General features: G+C 41.3%; 1 protein-coding gene across 2 annotated transcripts in view; it reads right to left on the bottom strand.

The window, feature by feature from the left end:
* Window positions 1-9,395: 9,395 nt before the first annotated feature.
* The window catches only part of RCC1L (RCC1 like), a 30,202-nt gene continuing 21,310 nt past the window's right edge, over window positions 9,396-18,287 (bottom strand). For both annotated transcript variants that reach the window (XM_082245213.1, XM_082245214.1), the window contains exons 8-12: window positions 17,456-17,637; window positions 16,353-16,440; window positions 15,262-15,435; window positions 13,402-13,487; window positions 9,396-9,482 (exon numbers count right to left, since the gene is read on the bottom strand). In XM_082245213.1, coding sequence (XP_082101339.1) covers window positions 9,405-9,482; window positions 13,402-13,487; window positions 15,262-15,435; window positions 16,353-16,440; window positions 17,456-17,637 — 608 coding nt within the window. In that variant the 3' untranslated portion in view covers window positions 9,396-9,404. The remainder of the gene's footprint in view (window positions 9,483-13,401; window positions 13,488-15,261; window positions 15,436-16,352; window positions 16,441-17,455; window positions 17,638-18,287) is intronic.

The following is an 18,287-nucleotide window of genomic DNA, read 5'->3' as shown; positions in this document are numbered from 1 at the left end:
CAAGGCATAATGGTCTTTTTTTTTTTTTGTTTACATTATCCCTGTTTGTTCAGAATTTTAGATTTGAATCTAGGTTACATGTTATAAATTAGATTTTTTTCTTATTGTGTAATAACAAATAAGGCCTTAATAAAGTATCTATAGCAGAGCTGAATGGGAATAGTTCAAAAACTGTTATACCTAGTTGTAGGTTGAGGTTTTCCTTGGGATGGCTCTCTATTCTTGTCCAAAACACTGGGTAACAGGTTAGGAGGTCACAGATAATGGTAAGAGAACAAAAACTTTATTTTTTTTTTTTGGAAAGTTGCAAACCCAAGAAAAATCAGGGGTATGAATTTATTATGGCTATCACAAAATCTCAAAGATGCTGATAGCAACCAGTCAGATGTTCCATTTGTTTTCTAGTTTACACAAAACAATAAGATGCACCTTTTTTATTTTTTTTAGGATCCATGCATTTTAAGCTAAAAATACGCTGGTAATTTTTTAGTAGCATTTAGAAGCATTCGTTTTTTGGAGTTTGTTACAGAAAAAAGAAAATGCTTGTAGTAATTTTTTAATAGCGTTTAGGAACGTTTAGCTTTTTTTTTCTGCTGGGAAAATTCTCCAAAAAACAATTTTATTTTTTTTCCCGCTCCTAGATGCTGAAGTTAAAAAAAAAAAAAAAAAAAAAGCTAATAGCCTAAAGTAGTGTTTACATAAAATCAATCAGCGCAGTATTCAAAAATACAAAAAAAAGTTAAATGTGAAATTACAAATAAAAGTCGCTAGCTGAACACTGGAGGAATATTTCACATCACCTCAAAATAATTTATATAACCAAAAGCTGCAGTTCAACTGAAACTTATTGCTATAACGTCTAAAGAAAAGAAACAAACTCCCAAATGCAAGCATCTACCCACAATAGGAAAAGGTCAGTAACATCAGACACCCCAAGGTGAATTCTTCACCACCAATAGTCATACAAGCCAGTTAACCTCACAATGTTGACCCCTGTACATAAAGGATGGTCAACTAACTGTGCTTTACCCAACAAGAGTTAAATCAGAGGCGTCTGGCTTCAATGCTTCTAATACAAGCAAGCCCCCCTCGAAGTAACATACAAAAGAAAGCAGAATGTAAATGGACTTTTAAGAAAGCCTGTAGTAGAACAGATCCACCGCTTTCATGCAGGCTAAAGTAGTGTGCATGAACACATAGGATAACACTATTCGCTTCTAGGAGCAGGTAAAAAAAATCCTAATTGCTTTTAGGAGCTTAAAAACGCAAGTGTGCATGGAGCCTTACAGTTTGTAATGTATCACATTTTATTTTACTAAATTAGAAAAAATACAGTGCCTGCTTTGTATCTTCACTTGTCTTTTGTTGCTTTGTAGATACAATTTTGTTTTTTCTTTTGATCGCTTCATGTAAGATTTCCTAGAAAGGGCCACGTGCCTTCATACTTTGATCATTCATTACCAGTTATTTATCTAAAATCCTACTAGCCAAAATTAAGCGTCTCCAGGTGGTTGGTTGACACCTCTGATCCTCTATTTAAACCCCCTCCAAATCCCTAGGTAAAGGTTCTCACTATTCAATAGTATAGTCTGTAGGTAATCAAGTGCAGAAAATATTCACCTTGAGGGCACATGCTGTTCATAATAGGTTAAAAAAAAAAAAAATATATTTCCACATTGGTTTGCTTAAGGCCCCTTTCACACTTGTGCAACTTGTCATGAAACTTTGGACATCAGAGTTGTATGACATGTCGTTCACCATGCTTTCCAATGATACCCATTCATATATGCGCAACTTAAAGTTGCAGCAACTTCAAAGTAGTCCCTGCACTACTTTGGCCCGATTTTAATGCATTTTGAGGTCCAAAGACATAGGCACTGCTTCAAGCCCAGTCAAAATTGCGGCAATAAAATCACATGACTTTCAAGTCACACAAGTGTAAAAGGGGCCTTATACAGTCAAGGGCCACTTTATTAGGTACACCTGTTCAATTGCTTGGTAACACAAATTGCTAATCAGCCATTCACATTGAAGCAACCCAATGCATTTAGGCATCTAGACTTGCTGAAGTTCAGACCTAGCATCAGAAAGGGGATTTAAGTAACTTTGAACTTGCATCCTTGTTAGTGTCAGCTAAGAACAGCATACAGGCTACAATTTGCACTGGCTCACCAAAATTGGACAATAGAAGATTGGAAAAGCATCGCCTGGTCTGAGTCTCGATTTTTAGCTGCGACATTCAGATAAGAGTCAGAATTTGGTGTAAACAACATGAAAGCATGGATCCATCCTGCTTTATATCAACGGTTCAGGCTGGTGGTGTAATGGTGTGGGGGGATATTTTCTGGTACACTTTGGGCCTCTTAGTACAGATTTAGCATCGTTTAAACGCCACAGCCTACCTGAGTATTGTTGCTGAACATGTCCTTCCCTTCTGATGGCTCCTTGCAGCAGGATAATGCACAATGACACCAAGCTCAAATCATCTCACCACTGGTTTCTTGAACATGACAATGAGTTCACTGTATACCAATGGCCTGAACAGTGATCAGATATCAATCCAATAGAGAACCTTTGGGATGTGGTGGAACGGGGGATTCATATCAGGAATGTGCAGTGGACAAATCTGTAGCAACTACGTGATGTTATCATGTCAATATAGACCAAAATCTCTGAAGAATGTTTCCAACACCCTGTTAAATCTATGCCATGAAAAATTAAGGCAGTTCTGAAGACAAAAGGGGACCCAACCTGGTACTCGCAAAGTGTACCTAAAAAAAAGTGGCCGGTGAATGTATATTTAAAGGAGTTGTAAAGTTAGTTTTTTTTTTTTATCTTAATGCATTCTTTGCATGTGTGCAGCAGCCTCCCGCCGCCCAAATCCATCCCGCAAGGCTATGTCATATTGCCCTCAAGCCCAGGGCTTTTTTTTTTTTTTTTCCAACTCTCCCCTCTGCCACTTAAAAGCCTACTGCATTTAAAAGGACAGCTTTACTCTGCAACTTGTGGCTCTCACAGATCCCTGCACACACTCACAGTGGAGACATATGCCGACCAATGAATTCCCTGCATTTCAAGGCAAAGCCACCTCCACTGCTGGACTGGTACACTGGTACTAGAGACAAACCGGATACAAGGTGTGAGGGAGCTTGAGGTGGGGGGCTGATCGATGAAGACTGTGGAAGGAGATGTGTGCAGAGGTCAGGGCCAAGGAGGAGGGGTGGAAGTGAGATGTGGACAGACTGTGCATAGAACATCCCTAAACCTTGTACTCTGTATAAACCCCCCCAAACCCTACACTCTTGTACATACACACTCCTGAACGCTGCAGTCTGTACTCAGTCTACTCTTGAACTCTGTACATAGTGCACTCCCGAACCTTGCACTCTGTACCCATTGCACCCTCTTGAACCCTGTATGTAGTACACCCTTGAATTCTGCACGTACCACGCTTCTAAACTTTGCAGTCTGAACTCTGCACAAAGCATGCTTCTGAACTTTGCAGTCTGTACTCCTGAACTCTGCATGAAGCATGCTTCTGAACTTTGCAGTCTGTACTCCTGAACTTTGTACATAGCACACTCCTGAGCTAGTTTTTACTAAAACCATAATAGAAACATAGAATGTGTCGGCAGATAAGAACCATTTGGCCCATCTAGTCTGCCCAATATATCTGAATCCTATGAATAGTCCCTGGCCCTATCTTATATGAAGGATAGCCTTATGCCTATCCCATGCATGCTTAAACTCCTTCACTGTATTTGCAGCTACCACTTCTGCAGGAAGGTTATTCCATGCATCCACTACTCTCTCAGTAAAGTAATACTTCCTCATATTACTTTTAAACCTTTGCCCCTCTAATTTAAAACTGTGTCCTCTTGTGGTAGTTTTTCTTCTTTTAAATATGCTCTCCTCCTTTACCGAGTTGATTCCCTTTATGTATTTAAAAGTTTCTATCATATCCCCTCTGTCTCTTCTTTCTTCCAAGCTATACATGTTAAGGTCCTTTAACCTTTCCTGGTAAGTTTTTTCCTGCATGCTCAAATGCAGAGGCATTTTCCTGCATGCTCAAATGCATAATCAAATGCAGAGGCAATTATTTAATATGATAAAAGGTGTAGATACATTAAAAGTATATAGTTTTAGAGACACAACCAACCCTTTGAAGGCAGCCATAATATTGATGCCGCCCACGATAAAATCAAATGACACCCCTGCTCTATTTCATTTTAACAAGTGCATTTCCTGTCATCTGAATGGAATACAATCACTGGGTAAACTGGTAGTGCTATAAAACAGTGGAGTTGTCAGAAAACCCCTAAGTTTACCTTTTACTTAGTTTTATATGAATTACCCTGGATGGATTGCAGACAGATTCAGCAGGGCTTTTACCGTGCCTGTAAGTAGGAGAACAGGCCCTTTCTATTCTTTTTATTTTTTTTTTTTTTATTGTCAACCGCCAGTGCTGTCTGCTTCTTTCTGCTCCAGGTGCCTCCTTAGCAAGCCATGTGCTATGGGGGCACCCAAGCCAGGCTCTGTGCATGCATGGACATACACATCACCAGTTAGCTTATGCCACCACTCCCTCCTCACAAGTTTGACTTACACCAGCAGGAGTCTATGACTCCTAATAACCTCAGTGTCCCCTACAAAAACAGGAAGTGAGAGGAGTGGAGCTGTAGCTGGGACAATGCTGGAATAGGCAGTTTACTGTTTAGGGATGGGGGGGACAGATGCAGGTAGAGGGACGTTCAGCAGGTAATGCATTAAAGTTAAAAAAAAATAACAATTGTCTTTAGAATCCCCTTAAAGTCAAACTCCAGCTTTACCTTCACAGTGTGAATTAGAAGCTGCAGCTAGTCAGGAGTACGTCTGGCATTGTCTAGCCCTTTCTTCCCCAGCCTGACCAGCACATTTTATTCATTGAATTTTAGTTCTTTCAACCATAGAAGCTCAGCATGTCTGTATTAGGGTGGTCTGTATGCAAATGTCATCTGCTTAGGAATGCCCAAACCTCCAGACTGATACTTATCCATGAAGGTTTTTTAAAATTTGCATAACTTGCATTAGGGCGGAGGACTCTTGAGAGGAGTACCGAGTAAAGCCCCGTACACACACGCAGATCGTCGTCATACAAATGTTCGTCTTTTCTCCCCGGGATGTCGGTGTCTGTTGAAAAGTGCAAAGACAGCACAAGGACAGCACAAGAATTTTGTCCGCAGACTTCAGCTGACTGCAGAAGTGATGTCATGTAATGGTTAACTTTCCCTGTGTTTTTTATTTTCTGAGCATGCCCAGTCTAGCAAATCTGCGGTCTGTCGGCTGATTTCTGTACTGACAGGCGAACAATCGTCCGTTCTGGTGTCTGCAGACAAAAATTTTCATGTTTGCAAGAAAGACTCTTGTCCGCGGATTGTGTGCAGACATCTGTCGGAGGCACCATACTAACACGCGTACAATCGGCAGATCTTTCGTCCGCCGACGTTTGTATGATGACGATCTGCGTGTGTGTACGGGGCTTAAATGTGTTGTAATGTATTCAAGAGGCTATATACAGCACCCTGCTGACCCCTCTAACCTGCCATAATCTGCCTGGGATTGTATGGGAAAGCGCAGAGATCCGGTGGCGACAATACTGGATCTAAAAGTATAATGAAAACCGGTTTTATTTAAAACACACACTGAGAGAGTCAAAAGATCCCCTCACCCAGCACTCCTGCAAATTATATTAAAATCAAAAATAAATCAAGCAGCTACTTAATAAACAGTGATAATATGACAAATATTCTATAAATCAAATCAAAGGATCAAAGCATTAGCAGCGCTTCAATTGCATCAGTCCTTCAACCTCTGCACATAAAACACAATGTCCATGTAAAGGCACCAGGTGAGGATAATCCTTCCTAAGGTTGGTAAGTGCTGGCAGAAAATGGAATTAGTGACTGTCACCACACCTCGTGGAATACTGCTCCCTTAGGGAGTTAAGCCCCGTACACACGAGTAGAAATTTGGCCGGGAAATTTCGTCTGACGACCGATCTGCCGATTTTCGGCTTGTTAGTATGGTGCTTCCGACAACCGACTCCGACTTTTCGGCCGAAAAAATCCTGGTGTGCAGGCTATATAATTTTTGTCGACCGTCAAAACACGTCCGATTTTTGTCTCATTAGTACAGATTTCGATGGGGAAAAATTGTATGAGCAAGACTAGGCATGCTCAGAGATGAAAGAACACAAAGAAAGCAATCCAACACATGACATCACTTCTGAAGTAGAATTTTGTCGTGCGGGAAAATTCGTGTGCAGTCAAGAGCACATTCCAACCAACAGACACCACTCTGGACAAAAGACGGACGATCGGTCGGCGTAAATTCGTTGCGTGTGTACGAGGGTTAACACTCACCCAAAATATCATCATATATGCTTTGAGACCGCTCCCCTTCCTTATCACAAGCTCCTGTTCAAGTAATCACCCTCCACAATCTCCGCTCAGGCTCTCACTCTAACACAGACTGTTTGAAAAGGAATCATGGAAAAAGGGGACAGACCCATAACGTAACTCTGTTATTTTAACTTCACTCAAACATCACCCCCCTACATAACTGCGCTTACATCAACAAATGTATTTAAAAGCATGGCATCTGGTAAAACAGATGTGCATCTCTCACTACTGTACCGTCCAGCGGTAATCATTGGGAGAGGCGCACTTGATACAAGTTCGTGATAGCCGTGTGGCTAGGTTTTATTTAAAATTTTAATAGGCATGTTGGTGAGTGGGGAACCGGGGAAAGCAAAATATAAGCAAATGAAATTTCGGTTTCAATATCATGGTGGATTCCAGAACTAGTAGATGTCATACTTTTGTTATTCAGTGTAGAATATCTACACATCTAAAGCCTGCGTGGCCACCCTTCACTCAACAATTGTGAGTGAATTGTGTTTGTCACAGCAAAATCAATGGTAGAAAAAAAAAAAAAAAATGAATGTGGTACTAAGGGCTCTGTAACCACCATTAAATTTACCTATCAGTCAGTCACAACCCTAGAGGAGTTACACGACTTGAACAAAATACTTTCTATATCTCATAGTTGAAGGAATTCTTTATACACTATTTTACCAAAAGTATTGGGATGCTTGCCTTTACACGCACATGAACTTTAATGGCATCCCAGTCTTAGTCTGTAGGGTTCAATATTGAGTTGGCCCACCCTTTGCAGCTATAAGAGCTTCACCTCTCTGGGAAGGCTGTCCACAAGGTTTAGGAGTGTGTCTATGGGAATGTTTGACCATTCTTCCAGAAGTGCATTTGTGAGGTCAGGCACTGATGTGGACGAAAATGGCCGGGCTCACACTCTATGCTCCAATTCATCCCGAAGGTGTTCTATCGGGTTGAGGTCAGGACTCAGGCCAGTCAAGTTCCTCCACCCCAAACTCACTTATCCATAACTTTATGGACCTTGCTTTGTGAACTGGTGCAGAGTCATGTTGTAACAAAGTTTGAAGCATGAAATTGTCCAAAATATCTTGGTATGCTGACGCTGTAAAGTGTTTATTACCCTAAAAATAAATAGAGATCCTGTTCCCTTATAGCAGGTTAAACAGCACAGTGCTTGTGCTGTCTAACCTGCCCTTCTGGAAACTGTAAAAAACCTGGCTGATCCTGACACTTCCTGTGTCCCCCCTCTCTGTGCTCACCATGATAATCATGGCTAATGAGCCCTCACCACCATGGTCAGCCACTGTCATCTGTAGCTCTGTCTGCTCTCCCCCCTTCCCATTTCCCTCCCTGCCTGTGTCTCCAGCCCCGGTCCCGTCCCACTGCTGATAATAAACCAATCAAATGTCACTACCAGCCCCTCTCTTTTAAGCTCCTATCCTGTATTGTTTAACTGCTTGTAAGAAACAATGCCTCCAAATACCTTTTCGAGAAGTGTCTTTAGGTCTGTCACGTGACTCCTGGCAGCTCTGATAACACAATCCAGGGCTACAGCAGGAGGAGCCGAGTGGCCAGCTTGACTCCCGGCTGACATCAGAGGGAGAGCTCAGCTCCTCCTGCTGTAGCCCTGGATTGTGTTATCAGAGCGGCCAGGAATAATGTGGCAGACCTAAAGACACTTCTCAAAAAGGTATTTAGAGGCATCTTTCCTTACAAACAGTAATACAATGCAGGATAGGAGATTAGAGAGGTTGTAAACCCTCTTGTATAACTTTTACCTATAGGTAAGCCTATATTAAGGCTTACCTATAGGTGCTATAAATATCTCCCAAACTTGCACCGTTTAGGAGATATTTACAGCGCAAACTGCCGATGACGTCATCGGCGCAGGCGCTCTGAGGGAACGGCCACCCGTGCCGTTCCTTCAGAGCTCAATGCCGTGAACGGCGGCTCCAGCGCGCATGCGCGGGAGTGATGTAATCGCGCCTCCGGCCAATCAGATGGCCGGAGGACTCGAACCCGGAAGCGGGACGGCAGGACATGTCGCCGTCCTGTCGCTGAGGTGGCGGCACGGCGGGGGCTTCGTTTTAAGGTAAGTACTACATAATGAGCTAGTATGCGATGCATACTAGCTCATTATGCCTTTCTCTTTACAGGGCTTTTTTTTTCTCTTTTTTTTTTTACTTTACTTCCTCTTTAAATAAGAGGGGCTGGCAGCAAGGCAATGGTTTAGGGTTACATACCCTTTAAGAGTTCCCTTCACTGGAACTAAGAGGCCAAGGCCAACCCCTGAAAAACAACCCCACACCATAATCCCCGCTCCACCAAATGATTTTGGCCAGTGCAAAGCAAGGTCCATAAAGACTTGGATGAGCAAGTTTGGGGTGGGAGAACTTGACTGGCCTGCACAGAGTCCTGACTTCAACCCGACAGAACACCTTTGGGATGAATTAGCGTGGAGATTGTGAGCCAGGCCTTCCCGTCCAAACTCAGTGCCTGACCTCACAAATGCACTTCTGGAAAAATGGTCAAACATTCCCATAGACACACTCCTAAACCTTGTGGGGGAAAAAGTCCATGTGCAGTGTTCATGTGTAAAGGCTGGCATCCCAATACTTTTGGTAATATAGTGTGTATATATATATATATATATATTTAATACAGTTTTTAAAAAAAAATGGCGTTTTTTTTTTTTAAGAATCCTCCTATATGTATACACACACACACATTTTAGGAAATTACCTAAAAACACGTTTGGTTGTTACAGAATATTTGTGACCGGTGAAGCATACTTCTAACAAAAAGTAATTTTATTTATAAAAAGTGAGGTCATTCATAATACACAGAGAAGCACATACAGCTTTGTCACAGGAAAGTGCACTTCCTAAGGGTAGGGATCGAGCTCCCTCTTATTTCTTTCATGTAGAACAATAAATAACAAACTGTCCTGTAAACGCTCCCCCCCCACATTCAGGCAATAGATTTCACAAGTGCTATCATGTGGTCTACACCACAGGCGATGTCCACCACTTCTCCAGGAACAGTAACCTACAGAGAAACAAACAAAGCTCTAAGTCAGTACTAATTAGCAGTTTGCATTAAATGAAAAGCAACGATTGAAAAAAAATCATCAGTGTCTAAATCTAAACTCCATATTTGAAAAACGTATACAATGGTAGTAGTAATGCAGGATATAAAGGGCTGTATATGGAGGGCATTCTTGTTAGTTTTGAGATCCTTGAGGTAGGTATCTTTTTCTCAACTTTTCTTTTCCATTACTAAGCTTTGATAGTTAGCCATTTTGCCTGCAATAATGGGTGGCCAATAGATTGTGGTTAGATTTTTTATATTAAAAATGTCATACTTACCTAGTCTGTGCAATGGTTTTGCACAGAGCAGCAGTGATCCTCCTCTTCTCGGTGGCCCTGCTGGCGCTCCTGGCTTCTCCCTCCTGTCAAGTGCACCCAGAGCAAGCAGCTTTTTATAGGGGCACCTATGCAGGCTCGCTTCCGAGCCGCTGCTCTGCGTGTCCATTCACACACAGAACCGTGGCTTGGCCCAGCCCTCTCTCACCTCATTAGCTCACTGGCTATGACAGCAGCAAGAGCCAATGAAGGTAAAAAAACAATGAGCCTTTAGAACCACTTTAACATGCATAGCATTAAGGCAGCCCATTTATCTTGAACGAGTGCTCAATACATAGGAATGGACTTGCAGGATTCTTTCAACAGAATGCACCACGTTGCACAATGCATCACAATGTTACATTGCAGTAATGCATGCATTAGCCCAATTCATCCTAAAAGTTATCAGTCCTAAAATTGTACTCTGAAACCCTAACCAAATGGAGTTCACTAACCTTACCCTATAACTAATGACCTTTACATTTTACCTAACAAGTCACATTCAGTTTGGCAAAAATGTACTGCAAAAAAATAAAATTATGTTAACACTTTGTCCAAAATTCCAGTTAGCATATTTTCACTAAATTATCCTTACTTTAAAATTATATTTTAAATGACATATTCTGTAAATCTGGGATTGTTTATATGTCTTTGCATACATGTTCATTTTAGATTTTGAACTTTAGCTGGTCATACTGAGTACCGTGTATGCGTCATTGTCACTACTATGTCTGGGCAACTTTATTAAAAATATGTAGACATACATCTCTGTAATACATGCACATGATATTTGTCTCATTATAAATACTGCCAGTACACAAAATACATGTTGGATCTTTCTTACCACAAATGCAGTAAACCCCTGATTTCCTAATTGAACTGACATCCACTCTGCTCCACTGTCCTCTCAAGCAGTGTTCCCAGCCAGAGTTTTCCCTGCTAGATTACATAACAACACCCCCCCCTCCATCTCTCTAGCATAACGGTGGGGTGTTCTGTAGTGCAGAAGGAGAGAACTCAGGCAGGGCTAACAACAGGTTGGAATTTCAGTGCAGCAGCAGGGGTAGCGGCAGGTTCAGCAGCAGGGGTAGCAGCAGGTTCAGCAGCAGGGGTAGCAGCAGGTTCAGCAGCAGGGGCTGTGTTGCCCACTCTAGCAGATCAAATGCTATTTTTCTGTACTTGCAGCATTTTTAAAGGAATAAAAGGAAAATGTGCATGTATTGCAGAGATGTACTACATATGTTTTTTTTTTTTTTAGTTTTTTTCCCCCTCGCAGGCATAGATGTTAATGAGGATTGCAAAGGATACTTATGAAAGTAATGAGAGGATGGACAGATACAGTGAATTGCGAAAGTATTCAGCCCCCTTAAACTTTGCGACCTTTTTCCACATTTCAGGCTTCAAACAAAGATATAAAACTGTAATTTTTTGTGAAAAATCAACAACAAGTGGGACACAATCATGAAGTGGAACGAAATTTATTGGATATTTCAAACTTTGTTAACAAATAAAAAACTGAAAAATTGGGTGTGCAAAATTATTCAGGCCCTTTACTTTCAGTGCAGCAAACTCTCTCCAGAGGTTCAGTGAGGATCTCTGAATGATCCAATGTTGACCTAAATGACTAATGATGATAAATAGAATCCACCTGTGTGTAATCAAGTCTCAGTATAAATGCACCTGCACTGTGATAGTCTCAGAGGTCCGTTTAAAGCGCAGAGAGCATCATGAAGAACAAGGAACACACCAGGCAGGTCCGAGATACTGTTGTGGAAAAGTTTAAAGGTGGATTTGGATACAAAAAGATTTCCCAAGCTTTAAACATCCCAAGGAGCACTGTGCAAGCGATACTATTGAAATGGAAGGAGTATCAGACCACTGCAAATCTACGAAGACCTGGCCGTCCCTCTAAACTTTTAGCTCATACAAGGAGAAGACTGATCAGAGATGCAGCCAATAGGCCCATGATCACTCTGGATGAACTGCAGAGATCTACAGCTGAGGTGGGAGACTCTGTCCATAGGACAACAATCAGTCGTATACTGCACAAATCTGGCCTTTATGGAAGAGTGGCAAGAAGAAAGCCATTTCTTAAAGATATTCATAAAAAAGTGTCATTTAAAGTTTGCCACAAGCCACCTGGGAGACACACCAAACATGTGGAAGAAGGTGCTCTGGTCAGATGAAACCAAAATCGAACTTTTTGGCAACAATGCAAAGCGTTATGTTTGGCGTAAAAGCAACAAGCTCATCACCCTGAACACACCATCCCCACTGTCAAACATGGTGGTGGCAGCATCATGGTTTGGGCCTGCTTTTCTTCAGCAGGGACAGGGAAGATGGTTAAAATTGATGGGAAGATGGATGGAGCCAAATACAGGACCATTCTGGAAGAAAACCTGATGGAGTCTGCAAAAGACCTGAGACTGGGACGGAGATTTGTCTTCCAACAAGACAATGATCCAAAACATAAAGCAAAATCTACAATGGAATGGTTCACAAATAAACATATCCAGGTGTTAGAATGGCCAAGTCAAAGTCCAGACCTGAATCCAATCGAGAATCTGTGGAAAGAACTGAAACCTGCTGTTCACAAACGCTCTCCATCTAACCTCACTGAGCTCGAGCTGTTTTGCAAGGAGGAATGGGCAAAAATTTCAGTCTCTCGATGTGCAAAACTGATAGAGACATACCCCAAGCAACTTACAGCTGTAATCGCAGCAAAAGGTGGCGCTACAAAGTATTAACTTAAGGAGGCTGAATAATTTTGCACGCCCAATTTTTCAGTTTTTTATTTGTTAAAAAAGTTTGAAATATCCAATAAATTTCGTTCCACTTCATGATTGTGTGCCACTTGTTGATTCCTCACAAAAAATTACAGTTTTATATCTTTATGTTTGAAGCCTGAAATGTGGCAAAAGGTCAAAAAGTTCAAGGGGGACGAATACTTTCGCAAAGCACTGTATTTACCACCTGTCCTGACATTCTGTTATCTGTCCATCTATAACCAACCTAAAGAAGCTCTGCAAACAGATCTGCCATTAAATGTTTACTACAGCTAACAATACTTCAAAAGAGAAGTCCCAACAACATTCTTAGTGCTGGTTGTAAACCTCAGACATGAAATATGAACAACGCATATTCCCCTATAGTGTGCATTTGTCTAATCCAGAGCACTAAGTGTCATTTCTGTCGGCTGCTTCGTTCCTCTGCTATCATCATGAATCACTTCTGACAGGTTTTTCTTACACTGATTGGCTGAAGGTCCCCCTTTTTAATGGCAGATCATGAAATGGTGATCCAAAGTACTACATGCTACCTATGTGGTGCTGGGCACTTATTGTGGGTTCCAGTATTATGGAGTTGGTAGCCAATAAAAATCTATAAAATAGAAATTGGGTATCAAAGAGCATTACCTTTTTGTCCAAAGTTTTTTTTTTTTTTTTTGGTACACAAAGACCAAAAAAATGGCATAAGACCGTGAAAGAGAAAATCATCAAAGAACTATGATAGCTTTGTAGATAGCCACAAAATCTAGACACCAAGCTATTATGTTATCTTACCCGCCACGGGAAATACTGATCTTCCAACCTTCCAATACCTAAACAGCCTCTCAAGTTTTTACCCCAAACAAAAAGTTCTCCGACACCTGTGGATAAATTAAAAATAAAATTTGCCAGTATCAGATGAAAACACTGAACTCATTAGGATTTAAAGTACCATTCTTTAATCCTATATTTCTAGAGATAAATAAAAACACTATTTCACTAGCTTACATCATTTGCAACAAGAGTGCATGCAATATATTGTCAGGTTATTAAGGTCAAAAATAAGGTTGAGAAACTATCTGTATTTATTATTCATAAAATTAGTAGGAGATGCTTGGGAGATGGCCCTGTAAAACCCTACTGGAAGCTAGTGTGAAAGTCTGAGCATAGAAGATCGGTCAGTTGGAGTGCAAACAAATGGCGGGGACTTAAAAGTATCTGGAGAGGGAAGCTATTCTGGCACTATCTGTGGGTGTGCAAGGCAAGGGAAGAGGATTAAGTATCCTTCAGCATTGAAACCTCACCTAGATTAAATGAGCATTTACCCAGTGCTTACCCAGGGGAAGATTGTGGGGAGGGGGGTGCTGGAATTTAGCTTTAAGCTCTCAGTATGGGTCCATGAATATACACCAATCAGCCACAACTTTATTGACCACCCACCTAATATTGAGCAGGTCCCCTTTTGTTGCCAAAACGGCCCTGACCCACTGAGGCATGCATGCCACTGGACCTCTGAAGGCATGCTGTGGTAGCTGGTACTGAGCTTTCAGTAGCAGATCCTTTAAGTTGCGAAGTGGGGCATGCATATATTAGACCTGTTTTTCCAGCACATCCCACTGATGCTTGATTGGATTGAAATCTGGAGAATTTGGAGGCCAAGTCAATACCTCAAACTCATTATTGTTTACCTCAAACCATTCTTGAACCATTTTCGCAAGTTGGTAGGGTGCATTATCTTGCTGGAAAAGGCCACTGCCATCAGGGAACACTGTTTACATGATGGGGCGTACTAGATCAGCAACAATATTTAAGAAGGTGTTAAAGAACATCCACATGAATGGCAGGACCCAAGGTTTCCCAGCAGATGCAGCTCTCTCTCTCTCTCGTATCATCCACAATAAACTTTATTGGAGACTGCTCAGAAAAACATTATGGTAGAGCCATTTTCTGTCTGAGCAGTGTCCAATAAAAGTTTCTTGTGGGGGATACCAGTGTGCAAACCTCTATTTAACTGGCAAAGAATTGTGTTATTCTCATAACAATTATAAGCAGATGTCCGGAGCCCCCCTTACTATTAGAAGTTCTCCACCATCTCTTACATCACGGTGCACAGCACTTGTGCAGTTGCCAGGAAGAAGCTGGGGGTGGAGCTGGGATGCCAAAAGTTCAGGGTCTGGAGGAGGACCAGAAGAGGGCTAGAGTCAACTGCAGGAGTCTGTTGAATGCGGAGACTAGGGAAGGCAAAGACAAGGGGGTGATGGGGCCGCACAGAAAGGCCCAGGATCTGTAGGAGTAGTTCTGGTTTCCTCTCTTCTGCCAACTGCTGAGAAGGAGGGGGGGAGGGGGAGAAAACCCTCTCACCGGCTGCATGAAGAAGTGCAGGATCTGGCGGAGGAGTTCTGTCCTCTTCTCTGCTGCCAGCTGCTGAGATGAGGTGGGAGGTGGAGATGAGGGGACTACAGCAGCGGGTGGTGCAGGTGATGCAAGATCAGTGCAAGGGCCACATGAAATGGCTTGGAGTGCTGGATTCAGCCCACGGCCTTGTGTTTGACACATGTGACTTAACCTGTCAGTGGTCATAAAGTTATGGCTGATTGGTGTAGGTTCTAATGTCTAGAAAGACGTTTCTTACAAACCTTTCCGGGTGATACTTACCTGTTAGAGCAGCAAAATGGCCAAGCCCTGAAAAGATCTTCAAGACCCTGGTGGTTTTGTTGTAGTCACTCTGACCAAATAGTGTTGGAGGAATCATCTCAGGGACAGCTGACTCCAGAAATGTGGGCCCTTTTCCCAGTATTCCATAACCCCAAACAAAAACATTGCCATCATCTAAAAGAAGAAGCAATATGAATAAAATATGTTTAACACCACCAGTTACCTCTAACAAACAAACTATATTTTTGAAGGGATTTCAGCATTATGTATTTCCTTCTTGTGCAAACAATTGCAGATATTTTTAAACAATCTCTTACATATCTATCAAAAACTCTTAGGAGTATGAAGCATTTCAATCTGGCAAAAGGAAATAGAAAGTTCATGTCACTAGTATGAGTCAAAGCTTATAACTGAGGCAAATGTGAGTTTAACAAATGGCAGACACACCTAGAGTTGCTCCTATATACTGTCACATATTCTAGCTGGGTGCCCTAAGGACTGTGAATCTTGCAAGCTCCATCATAAAAATACTATGTCAAACTTGGGGAGGGGGGCCAACATATTTCTACCCCTCAGTAGCAGTCCATGATAATTAATGGTTACCTTACATACTACAAGATAGCAACATATCATAGCTTTGGGTTCTAGGGCTCCTGGGGGTGCAGTGCACAGTATGGGAGAATACATGCAGACAACTCTTGGTGCCTGCATTCCATATCTACTGACAGTTTAGTCTTTTTTTTTTTTCCACCAAGCCCCAGACATTTCGGACTCAAAGTTGTCCCAGGGTTTCTTGACAGCAGGTAAAAAATAGGAAACAATTAAGCTTGCACCACTCTTTGCTAATTCCCCCCCCCCCCCCCCCCAAGTGTATGTCAGCACAAAAAGTATCTTAACCTGTCCAGATGGTTTTCTAAAGAGTAAATAATGTACAGTATGCATGGCTTCTAAGAGACTAATTACCATACACAGACAACGCATTTCCAGTTAACATTTTTGTTTAAAAATGCCCTTAAATGAAATGTAACTTATATAAAAAAATAAAATAACATAACCCATCAAAATGATAAGAAGTGAAGCTTTACACTTACCATTTAATAGAGCACAGCTTGTTCCACCACACGCCACCTGCTTCACCTTCCCAACATCCTGAAATGGTAGGCGCCGAGGGACATTGACCTACATAAGGTTCAGTGCAAGAAACAAAAATCTGTTGAGAACTTTGTGTGAGACTAACAGCTTTTCTGGGAAGTCATTTTAAACTACACAACGTATCTCATTCTCTATTCAGTTCTCCTCATTCTAATAAAAGAGTTACGGCACTGAAGCCGATGATCCTTAAAACACTAAACATGATAAATATCTTGTTATTTACATGCATTTACTGTAGAGATCACAATCTGTATGCCAAGGAAATTCATATAACAGAAGAATTATGAGAAAAAATAGTGCAGCACAAAATATAATCTAAAAAGTTAATTCAGAAATCAGAGTTCTTCTGAAGAATAACAACTGAAGACCACAGCAGGGTGCCAGAAAGATGTTGACATACGGTGACAATCCCTTCACCAAGAACAACAAGCCTAATCAGACTTGATGTACTGTAGAAGTCTATATAAACCACTAGAAATTGTGTCTGACATCCCATTCCTTCAACTACAAATATGAAAGGGAGGTTTTTCTATTGTGGTTGAAGAGTTCTTTCTGCTTTTGTGACAAGGATTTCCCGTTATGTGTCTGAAGTAGAGAACAGGCAGGTTTCCAGTCTAAAACCCATTTGAGGGTTTCTGCTAATAAGCAATCAACACTCTCACCCCAGCAACCACAAAATAAAAAAGGGGGCAGCCACAGCTCCTATCTATGCAAAAGAAAAGAGCCCTGACCAGAGTTTGTTGAAGAGACATTTATATACAGATTAAACAAGGCTTTTATTTAGAGTGCATACAAGCAGGCTTATTTTTACTGATGTAAAGGTGTCGGTAAGATAAATGAATGCCTCATGCTGAACAGATTTTACAGAATATTTATAGTACAATAAATGCATCGTTCCTTACAGAAAACTTTGTAAGGTTGTAAGGTTATGAACAGCTATCCAGTTACAAAGTGCACATACCATTTACTTCCTGTAAGGACTTTAATCCCTAAAATTAAAAGTTTTTATAACTATGCAACCCTGCAAAAACATGTATCTTACCTGTGTAAGGTCAGTGATGGATGCAAATTGTAGATACTCTGAATTTCCCCAGCCGTACACCTGACCTTCTTCTGATACAGCCAGACAGCAATCTCCATAAGTTGCTAAATGGACAACATTCACACCAGCCAAATCCCCAGACAACTTTGTAGGAACACTGCAGATGTTGTAATTACCAAGACCTAGTAAAACACGATAAATATACAAATTTATTACCTGACAAGTGTACTTTTTATAGATTTTTTTTCTTTTTTTACATAAAAAGGTGCAAGATATAAACAGTAACTCTCAGTAATTACCTCAATACCGAAGGTCCAGCCATCATTCCATTTATGAAGTGGTGGCTTTTGATGTGAGTCTTCTATACTATTATTGTTTCTTATTATATGTACACTGTACTAGTTGTCAGTGTTACAGCATTTTATTAAAATTTCAACTTTTAGTTTTGTACTACACCATGAGCCTCTTCTTTTTATTTGAACTCTCTCATGTGATGTGTTACATAGTTACATAGTAGGTGAGGTTGAATAAAGACAATAGTCCATCCAGTTCAACCTGTGTAGGTGTGTGTGGCTGTAATCATCTCACATAGCCCTTAATGTTCTGATACCCGAGATGTACGTCTAAGAGTCTTTTGAAAGCCACCATACTACCCGCAGAAACCACCTCTTGTGGTAGAGAATTCCACAATCTTGTAGCCCTAACAGTAAAGAACCCCCCACGTTGCCTGAGGTTAAAACGCTTCTCCTCTAATCGCATTGTATGCCCTCGAGTCCTCATGCAATCCCTTCGACTGAATAGCTGTTTTTCTATGCCGAGATCCCCATTGAGA

This window comes from Pelophylax lessonae (genome assembly GCF_965119305.1).
Source record: "Pelophylax lessonae genome assembly, chromosome: 2".
NCBI lineage: Eukaryota > Metazoa > Chordata > Amphibia > Anura > Ranidae > Pelophylax > Pelophylax lessonae.
This window is presented reverse-complemented; position numbering and strand designations above follow the sequence as displayed.